The 16638-nt window shown below is 38.1% G+C and overlaps 4 protein-coding genes across 5 annotated transcripts in view; 1 reads left to right on the forward strand and 3 right to left on the reverse strand.

Annotated features, from left to right (window-relative positions):
• Positions 1 to 302: 302 nt before the first annotated feature.
• On the reverse strand, positions 303 to 3396 carry atp6v1g1 (ATPase H+ transporting V1 subunit G1). Its single transcript, XM_054612982.1, has 3 exons — positions 3184 to 3396; positions 2124 to 2224; positions 303 to 1149 (listed from the first exon to the last, which is right to left on the reverse strand). The coding sequence occupies exons 1-3, from the start codon at positions 3263 to 3265 to the stop codon at positions 976 to 978; spliced, it is 357 nt and encodes a 118-aa protein (XP_054468957.1). The 5' UTR covers positions 3266 to 3396; the 3' UTR covers positions 303 to 975.
• Positions 3397 to 4119: 723 nt separating this feature from the next.
• prpf4 (PRP4 pre-mRNA processing factor 4 homolog (yeast)) lies at positions 4120 to 10840 on the reverse strand. Of its 2 annotated transcripts, none has more exons than XM_054612969.1 (15): positions 10752 to 10840; positions 8522 to 8704; positions 8252 to 8438; positions 7950 to 8037; positions 7530 to 7609; positions 7255 to 7348; positions 7056 to 7150; positions 6881 to 6939; positions 6436 to 6559; positions 6253 to 6342; positions 6042 to 6164; positions 5455 to 5562; positions 4962 to 5080; positions 4438 to 4544; positions 4120 to 4337 (listed from the first exon to the last, which is right to left on the reverse strand). In XM_054612969.1, exons 2-15 carry the CDS (start codon positions 8679 to 8681, stop codon positions 4251 to 4253), a joined length of 1521 nt encoding a protein of 506 aa, XP_054468944.1. In that variant the 5' UTR covers positions 8682 to 8704; positions 10752 to 10840; the 3' UTR covers positions 4120 to 4250. The 2 variants fall into 2 exon arrangements, with proteins under 2 accessions (XP_054468944.1, XP_054468945.1); XM_054612970.1 differs by having other exon boundaries at positions 8522 to 8701; positions 10752 to 10825.
• Positions 10820 to 12584, forward strand: cdc26 (cell division cycle 26 homolog). The gene is made up of 3 exons (XM_054612983.1): positions 10820 to 10928; positions 11612 to 11715; positions 12338 to 12584. Exons 2-3 carry the CDS (start codon positions 11635 to 11637, stop codon positions 12542 to 12544), a joined length of 288 nt encoding a protein of 95 aa, XP_054468958.1. The 5' UTR covers positions 10820 to 10928; positions 11612 to 11634; the 3' UTR covers positions 12545 to 12584.
• A 1176-nt stretch (positions 12585 to 13760) lies between these two features.
• Positions 13761 to 16638, reverse strand: part of fer (fer (fps/fes related) tyrosine kinase) — a 15272-nt gene continuing 12394 nt past the window's right edge. Inside the window, 2 exon segments of the mRNA XM_054612967.1 lie at positions 13761 to 15888; positions 16282 to 16404. Of these exon segments, the coding sequence (XP_054468942.1) occupies positions 15752 to 15888; positions 16282 to 16404 (260 nt within the window). The 3' untranslated portion in view covers positions 13761 to 15751.

Here is a 16638-nt window from a genome sequence, read left to right on the forward strand (position 1 = left end):
ATCTTACTCTTATTGCTTTTGTGTTCTTTTTGCAATGGTGTCAGTATTATTTCTTTACACTTAATTGTTATTCTATTGTTCATTTATGTTTATTTTTGTTCTATTTTTTTTAGTGTTCTTCTCTTGTAATCTTTAAAACTCTTGCACAAGAATTTCCTACAGGATTAATAAAGTTCTTATCTTATATTCTATAATATATTTGTTTTGCCAGAGGGGCCTCCTCCCATAGGAGCCCCTTCATGGTGACGTCTACCTGCTTGTTTAATCTATACATTTCAGCCAATCAAAGAGCAGCATCACAGTTTCAGCCAATCAACATTCAGTTTAATATTATCATCATCATAACTTCACAAACATCAACAGGAAGTCATCAGAACAACAGGAAGTCATAAAGTCACACACAAGAAACAACCACAAAAAAACTGGAAATGCACAAGAGTTTCACAATAAAAGCCTTTTCATTTTCTCCAGCCAATCAGGTTTGAGAACAGAGATGAGTCGTGACGGAGTCGTGACTTCAGAGGAAAACAACCACTCAGCTCATTAACTCTCATTCCATTTAGATTAATTCATCTATTATTTTATTTTACTTTTAGCCGACACCTGATTGGATGATTTTCTCTTGAAACCTCACGGAGAAACAGTGAAGGAGGACTTTTACTTTGTTAGATTCAGGGAAAGATTTAAAGAAATATATTTATATATAAATATTTCGTAAACATCAACACAGTAACACAACATTTATCAACGTCTTTGCTCGGAGCAGAAAAACAGGAAGAGAGGAACTTCGCAGCTTCGAAATAAAACTTTTCGTTTTGGGGAAAATTTCCGATGAATTACTTTTGAGTCACAAAAACTTAAACGAAACCAGGAAGTAAATCTGATCGAAGCTAATGTCGCTAACGACCACGCCCCCTATGGTTGCCCCGCCCACATGCGCTGATGGCCCCGCCCCTAACACCCAGGCCACGCCCCTCAGCCTGCCACACGGTAGTTTGCGTGGAACTCCGGCTTGATGTCGCAGACGCGGCGCAGCAACTCGCCCAGCACCGCCTCACGGTTGCCCCGGTAACTGGCCTGGATGAGACCCATCCGCTCCACCGTGTCCCGGTCGACCTCAACGGCGCTGTTGCCATGAGAACCGAGGGCCTTAATATGAATTAAGAAAATAGATGTCAGGAAGAATTGGGAAAAAATCTGCTAAAATAACATAATATAAACAATAATATAGGGCGGAAAAACATTAAGAAAAATATTTTAAAAACAATACGTAAAAAAAAAAAAGAAAGATATTTTGGTACGAAACATTAAAAAATAACAAAGAAACAGCTCAAGTCAGATAAAATATTAAAAATAGACATTACAGTCAATTATTTTAAAATTAAAATATAAAAATAAATGAGGTAAAAAGTTACCGTAAATGTTAAATAAAATACTAGATGTCCCTAATTTATAAAATGTATTAGTATAAAAAATATTTATACAAGAGATTTTAGTAAAGAGGAAGATATTAAACTTTAAAGTAAGTTAAACATTAAGAACTGAGAAAACTATGAATATATTTAGAATATTAATAAAACAAATGTAGGAAAACTAAACAGTTACATTTGTTAATATTGAAAAAAAATCTAATAAAATGAGGCTAAGTGTTGATAAAAAAAAGAAACAGTAGTATTGTGTAGTATTAGTAGTAGTAGTAGTATTAGTAGTATTGTGTAGTATTAGTAGTATTAGTAGTAGTAGTAGTATTAGTAGTAGTAGTAGTATTGTGTAGTAGGAGTAGTAGTATTAGTAGTATTAGTATTAGTAGTATTGTGTAGTAGTAGTATTAGTAGTAGTATTGTGTAGTAGTAGTATTAGTAGTATTAGTATTAGTAGTATTAGTAGTATTAGTAGTATTAGTAGTATTAGTATTAGTATTATTAGTATTAGTATTAGTATTAGTATTAGTATTAGTATAGTAGTATTAGTAGTATTAGTATTAGTATTAGTATTAGTAGTATTAGTAGTATTAGTAGTATATTAGTAGTATTAGTAGTATTAGTATTAGTATTAGTAGTATTAGTAGTATTAGTATTAGTATTAGTAGTATTAGTAGTATTAGTATTGTGCGGTGTACGTACAGCAGCCTCTTTGGTCTTGAACTCTTTCTCTCTCTGCAGTCGATATTGTTCGATCTCGGCCTGAGCTTCTTCTTTCGCCTGCTTCAGACGTCGGTTCTTACCTGCAGAGAAAGAGACAAAAATAAATGTATACTTATATATTTGCTGTTACAGAATGTAAAGCTTTATACTGAAGGTGTTTCTAATATTTTGTCCACACGTGTCTGTGCAGCGATCACAGGTTATATGATCGGTTACTGAAGTCAGATCTGACCCATGAGTTCTCTATGACTGTTTATCACATGATGTGGTCCCCATATCCCATGATGCTCAGCGGCTGACTCATTGACATCAGCACTGGACACATGAACATTAAAAATATATATTACCTTTATGAGCAGAAAAGAACCATAAATAAGATGATAGTTAAACAGCATTAGAGTTATTACAGAATAAATCATTTAAACGTTTTCACAACTTGTTCAGAGAAATAAAGAAAGAAAATGAAAACAAATATAAAAAAAAATTATACAATTACAACAGTCAAGATCTGAGGTAGGAACATTATTTATAAAGAAAACTGCATAAAGGTATATGTGTAATTTAGCAAATCAAATATATCTATCAAACCCCATTCGAATGTATGTGAATGACCTTATAATAATAATAATAATAATAATAATGATAATAATAATAATGATAATGATAATAATATAATGATAATAATAATAATGATAATAATAATAATAATAATAATAATGATAATAATAATGATAATAATAATAATGATAATAATAATAATAATGATAATGATAATAATAATAATATATAATAATAATGATAATAATGATAATAATAATAATAATAATCTATATTTTCATGTCTTGATATTGAAGTTGAGGACTCACATAAAAGGTCTCTATCACAGTTAAACATTAAACATTAAACATTCTGATCTGACCTGACAGAGGAGCTGAATAAACTACATTTAAACAAAAGCACGTGATTCCAGGAGAACCACAGAGGGGCCGTGGTTCCTTGTGGAACCGTCTCCGGCTCGCAGGCCGCCCGTCGGACTCACGTTTGCGGGCCTCGGCCACCTTCTCCGCGGCTCTCTTCTCCGCCTGCAGCAGCTGCTGGATGCCCTGAGACTGACTCGCCATGTCGGAGCAGAAGAGACGCAGCAGACACCGGAGACACGACGTGAAGGTCGACGAGGTTCGTCTTGTTCTTGTTCCTGCAGCCTGCAGTCAGCTGATGTCACGTCACGCTGCAGACCGATCACGTGATCTGCTTCTTCTTCTGCTTCTTTTATTTTCAGTGTTTGTAGCGCCACCTGCTGTCTCGGAGTTTAAATCAGAGATTACATTTAATCCATTAATCCCGTTTCTCTGATTAAATTAATTGTCAAGTTAAAGTAGTAATACTACAATGTAGTAATACACATTTTGGAATATTATATTATTTATTATTTGTGATGCATTATTGTGTTCATCACCTTCCCCGCCCCTGATAAACTGGAGATTCTCCATCTCCATCTCATTATTATTAATTTATTGTATTTTGCAATGGTGTTACATTACATTACATTATATTACATTACATTACATTACAGTCATTTAGCAGACGCTTTTATCCAAAGCGATTTACAGGAAGTGTATTCAACATAGGTATTCAAGAGAACTACTAGTCACCAGAAGTCATCAGTGCATCTCCTTTCTTAAACAAGCATCTCAAAGCATAAACCAGAGGGGTTAGTATTATTTATTTTACACTTAATAATTGTTATTCTATTGTTAGTATATCTTTATTCTATTCTTTTTTGTTATTCTACTGTTGTTATCTTTGATGAAACTCTGGCACAATCATTTCTTTCAGGATTATTAAAGTTCTATTTTATCTTATTTTATCTTGTTTTACCCTCACTAGTCACTGATAGGTTGAAAACAAGGATAATATGTATAAACCATAATATGATAATATTAATTGTATTAAACAAACAGACATGACTCCCAAATGTAAACAGTTATTTTATTTAAAAAAGCAAAAACACTTTACAGTATTTTACACAACAATATTCTTTGAGAAAAAAAAAAAAAATCCTCATGATGACATCACTCCTGACATCACTGTGACATCACTGTGACATCACTCAGACAGCCAGAGTTTGAAGGTTCTGTCGTAGGAGCTGGTGGCGATCAGTTTCCCGTCAGGTGACACGTCGACGCCCATCACCTTTAAAGAAAACGTTTATGACAGTTAAAGTACCTGATGAGGCGTCTCCACCAATCAGAAGCAGCGTCTGAACGGACCAATCAGTGTGGGGAGTACGTACCTTCCCCTCGTGTCCGGCGAGCGTCTTCAGCGGCGTCCAGCCCGGGTGACTCCAAACCTTCGCCATGTTGTCGTAAGCTCCAGTCAACAGGAAGTGACCGTCTGTGGCTGAATAAACAAACAGGAAGTGAGGTCAGAGACACAAACAGGAAACAAAGACATCAACAGTAGATGGAAAACTTTAAATGAAAAAACTAAAGAAAAATGTATTGGAAAAAAAGTGACAAAGTATAAGCGTGAAGCACAAAGTAAAGAAAAATAAACGGAAAAGAGTTTAAAAAATAAAAGCATGCTATAAAATAAACTGAAATAAAAAATTAAAAAATAAGGTAAAAAAATATATATATATTTAGAATAAATAAATGTAAAACAAAAAAATGAAAAAAAGAAATAAAGAAAATGAAAATAGATACAGTACAGAAAAAAATTGATATGAAACAAAAACAAATAAAATGAATTAAATATAAAAACTGAAAATGAAAACATAAAATACATTTTAACAAAATAATTTGAGGGTGTGTTTACGTTGGAATCGGACAGCAGACAGCAGGTTCTGGTGGGCGGGGACTGTGTACAGACACTTCCTGGTTCTAAGCTCCCAAACCTTACAGGTGTTATCACCACTTCCTGTCGCCAGGTGATACCTGAGAGAACACAGAAACAAAACTACAGTCAGAAATATATAATTTAAACATTTGAGTTTCTCTCTTTACATCACAAAAAAGGAAATTTGACTAAACTAAACTAAACAAAGTTCAAACGTTTAATATCGAAAGACAAAAATATGTCTCAATAACAATAATATACTTTATGAAGTAAATCTAAATTATCTTTGAAGCCTTAAAGCTGTTTGATCAAACTAGTATCTGTTTAAAGTGTCCTGTATTTATCTGTTTTTAAGACTGCTGTAGCCTGATTGGCTGTGTGTTTAGCGTGCTTGTCTCTGATTGGCTGTGTGTTTAGCGTGCTCGTCTCTGATTGGCTGTGTGTTTAGCGTGCTCGTCTCTGATTGGCTGACCCGTTGGGAGAGAAGTGAACGCTGTAGATCTCCCTCAGGTGTCCCTCCAGGAAAACGATGCAGCGTCCGGTCCGAAGGTCCCAGACTCTACCGAAAGCATCCAGGCCTCTGATTGGACGAGAGCAGAGAGGGGCAGGGCAAAAGTCAGACAGAGAGAGGTGATTGGTCCATAGACCGGGGGCGGAGCCACAGAGAGACAGGACTTTTGTATGTATACTTTACATTTAATAAAGCCAAAAATGATTAACGACAAAGTAAAGTGTGTACTAATGTATACTACAGTATGCAGTACAGTGTGTAGTACAGTACAGTGTGCAGTACAGTGTGCAGTACAGTGTGCAGTACAGTGTGTAGTACAGTGTGCAGTACAGTGTGCAGTACAGTGTGTAGTACAGTGTGTAGTACAGTGTGTAGTACAGTGTGTAGTACAGTGTGTAGTACAGTGTGCAGTACAGTGTGCAGTACAGTGTGCAGTACAGTGTGTAGTACAGTGTGCAGTACAGTGTGTAGTACAGTGTGCAGTACAGTATGTAGTACAGTGTGCAGTACAGTGTGCAGTACAGTGTGTAGTACAGTGTGTACTTTACCCAGTAGCAGCCAGTGACCCGTCCGGGTGGAAGTGGATGTCGTGGACTCCTTTACTGTGACCTTCCTGATGGAGGATTTCCTCCTGAACCTCCAGGTCCCACAGACGCCACGAGTTATCATAACTGAGGGCAGACAGACAGGTAGATAAATATTATGTGTGTGTACTAGTACACAGAAACACTGACAGTTGATGGTTTGACACCAGTTTACCTGGCTGTTCCCAGAAACCTCCCAGAGGGATGCCACGACACCCGAGACACTCGATCGCTGTGACCCTCGATGTCTGCCACCGGCTCGTCGCTACGGCAACCAGGGAGAGACAGACAGGAATGAATGACCATATAAGGAGCAGGGAGGGTTTGTTATTATTCTCCTTGTCTCCTCGTCTCCTACCTCTCCAGGTTCCACAGCTTCACAGTCCCGTCGGTGGCACACGAGGCCAAGCTGACGTCTGCTTGGTCGAGAGAGATTCCGACCTGTGGTCGGAAGACGATCGCACCGACGTTGGTGCTGTGTCCTTCAGCCAATCAGAGAGGAGGGAAACAGAGAGGGGGCGGAGTCTCAGTTACTCAGGACATATCAATTAATTCATATTCAAATACATTACATACACAAACACATATACATACATACATATATACATACACATACTTATATATAGAAAAAAACAGAAATACATTACATACAATTATTTATTACAATGTCATTAATAATTAGTAATAATTATTTTAAATGAATTGTATACGAACTTTAAATAACATTTTGCAACACAAACGTATCTTTATGATAACAAAAACAAATCAAAGTTAAATATAGAGGAAGATGAAGCTCCGCCCACCTCTGAGTGTACGAATCAGACTGCAGTCTGGGACGGACCACAGCTTACACAGGCCACTCCTGTGTGGGGGGGTTAGCACGTTAGCATTAGCTTCATCATAACAGGATGATATGTAATTCAAGTGTTAGCTGTTGTCATGGTTATGCTATGTGCTAAAGTGGGCGGGGCTTGTTACCAGGAGGCGGTGGCCAGCATCTTGGAGTCGGGGCTGAAGTGGCAGAAGCTGATTGGTCGATCGTCACCGATCTGACTGCAGAAGTTGTTCAGATTCTGAAGAAGAAGAAGTTTGTAGTTCAGCGATTGTTCACATTCGTACATTTTGCTATAATATACTCAATATTCATATAAATAAATAGATTTATAGATTTTCTCACCCTCAGACTGTTTTGCAGCTCTTGTTGTCGTATCGCCCTCGTCGCCTCGGGAATTTCCCTGTAAGCGCGTGCAGCCTCCAGACGCTTCATCGTCCTGAAGGACCAATCACAGCAGGAGCTCGTGAGTCACAGCCAATCAGATTGCTCCGATAGTTAAGACTTCAGTTTGTTACAGTCATCTCTCTCTGAACTTCTCTTTCTCATTCATCACACACATAAACATCAACACACTGAGGCCCTCTGGTCTCTGATTGGTCAGTTTGTTGCCGACTCACCGTGGCAGAGAGTATTTGGCCAACCAGAGGCGAGCGTCCTTCAGGGAGGCGGAGCCTTCGTGGTACCACGTCTGCTGACACTGTGATTGGTCGGAAAGACAGAACACGTTTAGTTTAAACAGTTTCATTCAGCTCAAAGTGTTTGAGGTTCAGATTTGAGGATTATTTAATAATTTCACACAAATTTATAGTTTTAGACGCTGTTCAACATTTTACTCAACAATCTGATTATCCACAAATCACCTAAAAATTTTTTTATGTTGTATATAATGTTTTAGTCAAACAAATCAATTAAAGTTTGTTTTCTGCTTGAAAAGTTCCTTAATCTTTTGAAATGATTTTGTCTTTTTTAGATTTTTTGTCAGAATTTGGATTTGACAGGCGTGTGTTTGTGTAAATTGTGTTTCTGTGTGTGTTCACCTCGTCCTGTGATCTCTTGGCTTTCTCTTCCTCTCTCTTGGACTTCTTCAGAGCGTCCGGACCGACAACAGACAGAACACCGCGCAGTCTGACAACACAAACAAACAAACAAACAAACAAACAAACAAACAAACAAAAGAAGTTAATGTTACTGGACCGTGACATCGAACCGTCAAGGAAATCTATTTCAATTTCAATTTTTTTGTGAAAATGGAGGTCAGAAATGTTGTTACTAATCTGAAAGATGTATGTAATTATACAATCAGAAAGTTTCATCTGAATGTATGGATTGTTTTGTTTACCTCTCGCGGCGGTCAGCTGGTCCCTCTCCGAACAAGATGATTGGCTCTCCCAGCGCTCGGAGGCCGGCCTTCACCTCGGCGTCGTCCGTGGACACGTGGATCTGTCGCGCGCGCCGCCGCTGCTCGAACGCAGCCAACGCGTCCTGCTGCCGCTCGCTGCCGCGGTCCTCCAGGTCCAGAGTCTCTCCTGCACAGCATCATGAGAAACGGAGTGTCACTCACACATCACACACGTTAACACCCGTCTGTAGTTCACAGCGTGAGACCGACCTGACGAGATGTTGATGTTTCCCGCCTTGATGCCGGCCTTCACCCCATCGCTGCCTTTCCCCCTATCGGAGCTCAGACGCTCGCGCTCCTTCTCCTCCAGGCTTCCGTAGTACAGCCGAGTCCTCTTCGTGACCGGAGCTGAGTCCTCATCGTCCGACATTTTAATTCACCTTTCTTATTCTTCTGATGAAAATAAAGACATAAAGACATAGAGAAAATTATTATTATATTCACAATTTAATATTAAGTTGAGCAAAAATAAAGACAACTTAAAGATAAATACTGAAACATGTAATTAAATCACTTAATTAGTTTAAAAACTGTGGCAATAAATCAATAAACCACAGGAAACAAGAACATGGAAAGATGAAAAAAATAGAGAAATACATCAATAACAATAAATAAATAGTAAAAATAAAAACATTGACACATGCAAAAATATCAAAACAGTAGGAAATAAAAAAAGTTTCTGTATATTACATAATTTAAAAAACTAAAACTAATTAAACTAAAATACCTAAACAAAATAAATAAATAATCTCTGGTGTGGACCTGTCAATCAGTGTGTAGCCCCGCCCTAAAGCATCCCCTGCTTTATGGTCTGTTTGACTCTAAATGGAGCATCATTTACTAAATGAACATCATGCTGTATTGAAGAAGACTTGAAACTAGAGATTGAGACCATAAACTCATGTTTACAATGTTTACTGAGGGAATAAATCAAGAGAGAAGTAGAGTCATTTTCTCATAGACTTCTATACAACCAGAGGAGTCGCCCCCTGGTGGACAGGAGAGAGAATGCAGCTTTAACACAGGAAGCTCTGACTTCACTCTTTAGAACCAGTCTGACTCCTCCTTACATCTCTGTGACGGCTCCATTAATGCTGATTAGTACGTTGAGCTGTTGGAGAAACGTTAACTCCTTCTATTCCAGAGACGCCCGTGTAATGTAAACAAAACGATGTAAACCCAAATTCTGCAGTCATTACAAACACGAGGGTAGGGATCCTGGTCTGTCTTTAGACCCAGATCTGACCCCAACAGAGAATATGTGACAACGAGGACCCGGTACTGTTTCACACCTTAAGACTTGTTTAAAAGACAAAGGGACATAATAACACCTTCATCAACGCTTCGTCACTCTGTGTTCAGTCCTTAAATGTCTTTTAAGTGTCGAGAAAAGGAAAGACAACATTAGAAAGTCTTAAAAGCTTTAGAGATCCAACCTCTTGGAATATGTGGCAATAATCTAAATGTGCTGTTGATTTCAATGTAGCACAGGACAAAGATAAATCACTGCGTTTCTTTATTATTTTAATTAAACATAATATCCTCACAATGTAATGCACACGTTTTATAGAATGCTTGACATAAAGAGTTGGTGGCAGATCGTTTCTCCATCTGAATGCTGACAGAGTTTATATTCTCTACATCAATGATCTGAAGTTCTCCTCTGTCTCTGCTCAGTTCAACAGGCTGAGCAGAGATGTGCTTTAAATGTTTCATTATTATGATTATGATTATTGAGCCGAATCACAGGTGGACTCACACAGTCACAGGTCTGAGAGAAGTTTGGTTCTGGAGAAGCAGAAACAGAGAAGAAGAAGAAGATATGTAATATACTACTGACTGTAAGTCGCTTTGGATAAAAGCGTCTGCTAAATGACTGTAATGTAACGTAAGAAGGAGAAGAAGAAGAAACAGAGAAGGAGAAGAAGAAGAAGGAGAAGAAGAAGAAGAAGAAGAAGAAGAAGAAGAAGAAGAAGAAACAGAGGAGAAGGAGGAGAAGAAGAAGAAGGAGAAGAAGAGGAAGAAGAAACAGAGGAGAAGGAGGAGAAGAAGGAGAAGAAGAAACAGAGGAGAAGGAGGAGAAGAAGAAGAAGGAGAAGAAGAAGAAGAAGAGAAGAAGAAGAAACAGAGGAGAAGAGGAAGAGGAAGAAGAAGAAGAGGAAGAAGGAGAAGAAGAAGAAGAAGAAGAAGAAGAAGAAGAAGAAGAAGAAGAAGAAGAAGAAGAAGAAGAAGAGGAAGAAAAAGAAGAGGAAGAAAAGAGCACAGCAGCATGCTGCTACTGTTAGCATTAGCATTAGCATTCACTAAAAGCTTGCGTCACACATCACGTCGTGGTCACGTGGGCCGGCAGGTTTGATTGACAGCTGTGACGACGCGTTTATAAGTTATAAGTTTAAATGTTTAAAGTTTAAATGTTTAAAGTTTAAATGTTGTTCGTCACCTGAGCGGAGCCGCGGCGTCTCTGAGCGGTGACCCGGATGTAAACACGGAACGAGCTTCCGGGTCAAAGGTCTCTTCTTCCGGTGCACGAAGCTGCAGCGGACAGGCGCGAGAGAGCAGCGCGCACCTGCCAGGTGACCTCGCGACGCTGAGCACCTGGAGGAGCTGTCACGTGACGGTGAGCGAGGCGCGTCTGTTTCCGGTTAAACGACGTGTTTCACGTGTTGGAACAGACGTTAGCCGGTTAGCTTAGCATGTGTTTACCGCAGACTGTGGGAGGAGTCAGCGACGTCACGGACTCCTCCCAGTGACGTCGGTGGGAGGGGTCAGTGACGTCGGTGGGAGGAGTCAGTGCCGTCGGTGGGAGGAGTCAGTGACGTCGGTGGGAGGGGTCAGTGACGTCGGTGGGAGGAGTCAGTGAGTGGCTGTTTACCTGCAGGATCAATAACAACGATTGTATATTTATTGACACTCAACAATCAATTAGTTTTATTAAGAAATACAGACAGAATTTAAATATACCGGTAATATAAAATAAAAAAAGAATAAAACTTAAATTGCAGTAATAACATCAATGAAAAGTCCTAAATAAATATTATAAAATTAAAACCACAGGAAATAATACTCAACATTATTGATCCTGAAGCATCAGATTCACATGTTTTATCATATTTATGAGTTTCAGTAGGTTTAATGGATTAACAGCAATAACTGAACTGGTTCTGTTAGCGTAGCAGCTGTATGCTAATACAAATACAGCAGCTCATGTTTGCACACACACACTGTCATTGATTATGTAAATCAATTATTTCTCCCAATGATCAATAATAGTATTTGTCACTTGTTTTATTGTTTGTGAAGGTTTCTCTGATTAAAAGCAGAAGATGTTGAGGAGGAAACCAACTCGTCTGGAGCTGAAGATCGACGACACCGAAGAGTTCGAGAGCATCAAGAAAGAGCTCGAGGTTTAAATCACTTCTTTACACCTGTCAATATCAATCAATACACTCAGTATCAATCAATACTGTTAGTATTGACCAGTACTGACAATATACAACAATACTGTCAATATAAATCAATACTGTTAGTATTGACCAGTACTGACAATATACAACAATACTGTCAATATCAATCAATACTGTTAGTATTGACCAGTACTGACAATATACAACAATACTGTCAATATCAATCAATACTGTTAGTATCTATCAATACTATCGGTATCAATCATTACTGTCAATATCCATCAATACTGTCAATATCAATCAATACTCTATCCATCAGTATTGATCAATACAGTCAGTATTGACGGATTTTCTCAGCACACATATTGATTGATTGCTCCTCTGTTGTATATGATTGATATCTTCATCACCAGGGACTGATAATTGATCGTCTGCAGAGTGTCGGAAGTTTAATTACATAATTAATAATTAATTACAGTCACATGACCCAGAACGACATCATCGTGTGACGAGAGGACGGATTGATCGTAATAATTGATCAGCAGACATCCTGAATGTGTATTCTAGTTTTATGGCATCATATGTGTTTCTGTATTGATTATTAATAATTTAACTTTTCCAGGCCAGGAAGCGACAGCGAGAGGAGGCGGAGTCAGGAGGCGGAGTGGGCGGGGCGTCTGTCATCAGCGTTGACATCATTGGGGGCGGGGCCTCCGCCTCTTCCTCCACAGCGGCGTCGAGGGCGGAGCTTATCAACGAGCGAATCGGCTACAAGCCCCACCCCAAACCGGCCACGCTGCCGACCTTATTTGGAAGTTTACAGTTTTAATACAAAAATAGATATTAATAAAAATGATTAAACAGAAGAATCGGTTTCTCTGGTTTTATTAACGAGTCTGAACACAAAATCTAATCTGATTTTAAAAAAACTTTTAGTTCAGTTTAAACATCAGGGTCAGTGAGACTGATCACATCATAATCAATGATTATTGATTGATCAGATTTTTAATTAAACAGATCAGCTGACAGCAGTTCAGTTATAAAAGGAAACTTTATATATATGTATATTTTAAGGGCTGCACGGTGGTGTAGTGGTTAGCACTGTCGCCTCACAGCTAGAGGGGCCCGGGTTCAATTCCCGGGCTGGACAACCTTCTGTGTGGAGTTTGCATGTTCTCCCTGTGTCACCGTGGGTTCTCTCCGGGTTCTCCGGCTTCCTCCCACAGTCCAAAGACATGCAGCTTAGGTTAACTGAAGACTCTAAACTGCCCGTAGGTATGAATGTGAGTGTGAATGGTTGTTTGTCTCTATATGTAGCCCTGTGACAGACTGGAGACCTGTCCAGGTGAACCCTGTCCAGGTGAACCCCGTCCAGGTGAACCCTGTCCAGGTGAACCCCGTCCAGGTGAACCCCGTCCAGGTGAACCCTGTCCAGGTGAACCCTGCCTTCACCCATTGACAGCTGAGATCGGCTCCAGCACCCCTAACCTAAGACCCTTAACTGGATAAGCAGGTTACGGAAAATGGATGGATGGATGTATATTTTAATATATAAACACGTATAAATGTGTCTGTAAATATATATATACATAAACACATCCATACATATATATATATTTACATGTCGATATATATATTATCTATATATGTGTTTATATATACATACAAATATACATATATTTGTGTATATATACACATATTTATAAATATATATAATATAAAATGAGTGTTGGTTCTAAATCAGACTGGATTCCCAAATCTGTAAAATCTGGATCTCCTGGTTTTAAAATTTCCCCTTTGAGATTTAATTTAATCACAAAAACATCCGAGTCGAGCTGCAGTTTCAACTCTGATTTAAGTTTTTTAAGCAAAATTTTAAATTTCAATGAACAATTTGACTAATGAAAACTCAATTCAAAGGTTCTTTGTTTTTGAATGCTTAATTAAAATCAAATGTCCACCAAAATAAAAAATGTTTTGAGGCAGTGTAATGAAATTAAAAACAATAGAAACAATGACGTCACACATCAGGTCTGTTCGTATGATTTGTTTTATTTTCATAATAAATGCTACGATAATATTTTTTATAAAGAAACAAATATAAAAGACAAACAGACGGTTAGTGTTTGAAAACTGTAAAAACAAAGTAAAACAAACCGTAAAAACATCTTGTGCTTATTTACATAAACAGTAGGCGGCGCTCTGGAGCTCTGACATCATTAACATGTAAGCTCCGCCCTCACACAGTCCAGGAAGTGATTCTGACCAATCAGGACTCACGATTCATTTACACAAATACATGTCTTTTTATTTGTAGTTTATACATATTTATATTAAACTTTCTTTTTTTAAACATTTTAACATTATTTCAGTTTTAATGACAAAAACAAAAGTAAGTGCTGATGATTCTTTTTATAATTTTATATATTTTTTCCTTTAAAGAATTGTTTTGGAGCTGCATTTCATCAGACAAATGTTTTATACTTTGGTTTAGAAATAAAATAAACTTCACAATAAAATGATAACAATAGAATGCTTACATTTCAAACATTTTTGTTAGTTTTTTTCAGCCGTCAATAAAATACTTGAAATCACTGATTGGTCAAAAACATTTCCTTGAAGGAAAAAAAATAAATTGGTCAAAGTGGGCGTGGTCTGCGTGATGATTGACAGCTGTCTTGTTTTCAAAATAAAGGTCAGTTTGTCTATTTGAGTTTTTTGACAGTTGAGCCGTCAGAGAATCTGAGAAACGTTAAAATCATAAAAACATAATAAATAAAAACAGAAACTAACTGTAAAATCAAAACAAACTGTTTAGTGTGAACAGCTGATTGGTCCTCAGCAGTGTAAACGTTTTAGTGTTCATGCTGTTGCCACGGTAACGATAGTGACAGGTAGGATGAAGTGGCGGGCGTGGCTTAAAGTCTGAACGTCACCTGTAGACAATCGTTACATTTATAGCTTATTTTGTAAAAAAATCTTTTAAAGTAACAGGAAACTCACGCTTTTCAAAATAAAAACAAACTTGGTGTCATTATTTAGTGTGAATCAAACGAGCTGAACAGAAGTTTTAGTGAAGCCTGCGTTAGACTGAGATTTGTGAGTGAACACCTGGTCTGCTAACTCACAATCAATCAATCAATCAATATCCACATTAGTGAGACGTTCTCTCCTCTCAAAGGAAATTATTAAATTGATTTGTGATTCATTCACTCAAATAATTCACCTTTAATCTGGTTTCTATCAGACGAATGTAACACAACACAATGTTGTTTTTAGAGTTTCATTCAGTTTTTCATGTTACGTTTATGAGTTCTTTCACTTCCTGTCTGATCTGTATTTATTTCTGTTCCGTCTTGTTTTATTGAAGCCGTCTAAAAATCTTTAAATCTGAAACTAAAATGTTAATAACTGTCGATGAATGTGTAAACAAAGTGTAATCAGAGGCATCAGAACAAGTAATGCTAACAATCCGTTGTGCTCACAACATGCTAACAACCCTCGCTACAGTCATGCTAAGTTGTTAGCTCCATTAAACCAGGCTTAACGTCTGCGTGTGACTTCCTGTCTTAACATGATTTTAAAGTTTTTGGTTGACTCCACGTGTTTAAAAGTTGCTAACACAGCTAGCTACATCCATGCTAACGTCAGTAGTGTTTGGTCAAGTTTTCACTGTAGTTCAATGAGTTCAAACATCAGCAGCTAAATGGTTTCTGTGTTTGTAAATGTTTCTAAAGTTGTAGTTCGGTGTGTTCATAGTAACGTTGGTCTCAAACAGTTTTTAGCCCAAAGAGACCACGCCCACTTACTGACCACACCCACTTCCTGACAAAAATGAACTCTTCTTTGCCGACGACACTCTGCTGTCTCTGATGTCATCGCCTCTTCTTTATGGCGGCGAGGTCATGTGATGATGTCATCACTTCTTTATGGCATTGAGGTTGTGTGATGATGTCATCACATCTTTATGGCATTGAGGTCGTGCGATGATGTCATCACTTCTTCTTGATGGCGGCGAGGTCGTGCGATGATGTCATCACTTCTTCTTGATGGCGGCGAGGTCTCGCTGCAGCTCAGAGAACTTGGGTCGCTCCTCAGGGTTGTACTGCCAGCAGCGCTGCATCACTTTGTACACCTCGTCAGGGCAACGCTGAGGACACGACATCCTGTAACCTAGCAACCGTGAGGAGGGAGACATGTCAGATAAGGGGACGAGGTCACATAAAAACATAAACAACAAAACTATTAATCAATCATCAAAGTGGTAATTGTTTTTCTAACAATTTACAAAGTGATTTAATCAACTTAATTGATCGTTACAAGCTGACGTTCAGTTCAAGTTTCTAAAGAAACAGTAAGACTTTTATTCCTCATTTTATAATAAAATTACTTTAATAATTATTTCAATTATTTCAGAAATTGTTAGTTTAAATATTCCATTTATTTATTCATGTGATTATTTATCATCTCAAGGGTTTTATCTTAATTAATGTCTATAATGATGATGATGATGATGATGAAGAAGAACAGCGTCTCCAGCTCCTCTTCCTCACTCTCTCTGTTTACCTTTCTCCACCTGCTCTCGTGCCTGCTGATTGGTCATCCCAGGATAAGGACACACCCCCAGACTGAAGGTCTCCCACAGCAGAATCCCATAACTCCACACGTCACTGTCGGAGCTGTAACGACCTGCAACAGCCAATCAGAGAGCAGGAAACATCAGTGACCAATCACAGAGCAGGAGACATCAGGGACCAATCAGAGAGCAGGAGATAAAGATATTGCATCTACAATACCTCATATTAGTACAGAGACCAAACTATGTGTAGAAACCAGATGGTACCAACAATAACAACGCTGATGTATGCGAGGTTATTTTTAGTGTTGATGGAGTAGCTACAATGTTAGCTTAGCATAGCATCG

The sequence above is a fragment of the Anoplopoma fimbria genome, chromosome 14 (genome assembly GCF_027596085.1).
Source record: "Anoplopoma fimbria isolate UVic2021 breed Golden Eagle Sablefish chromosome 14, Afim_UVic_2022, whole genome shotgun sequence".
Lineage (NCBI taxonomy): Eukaryota > Metazoa > Chordata > Actinopteri > Perciformes > Anoplopomatidae > Anoplopoma > Anoplopoma fimbria.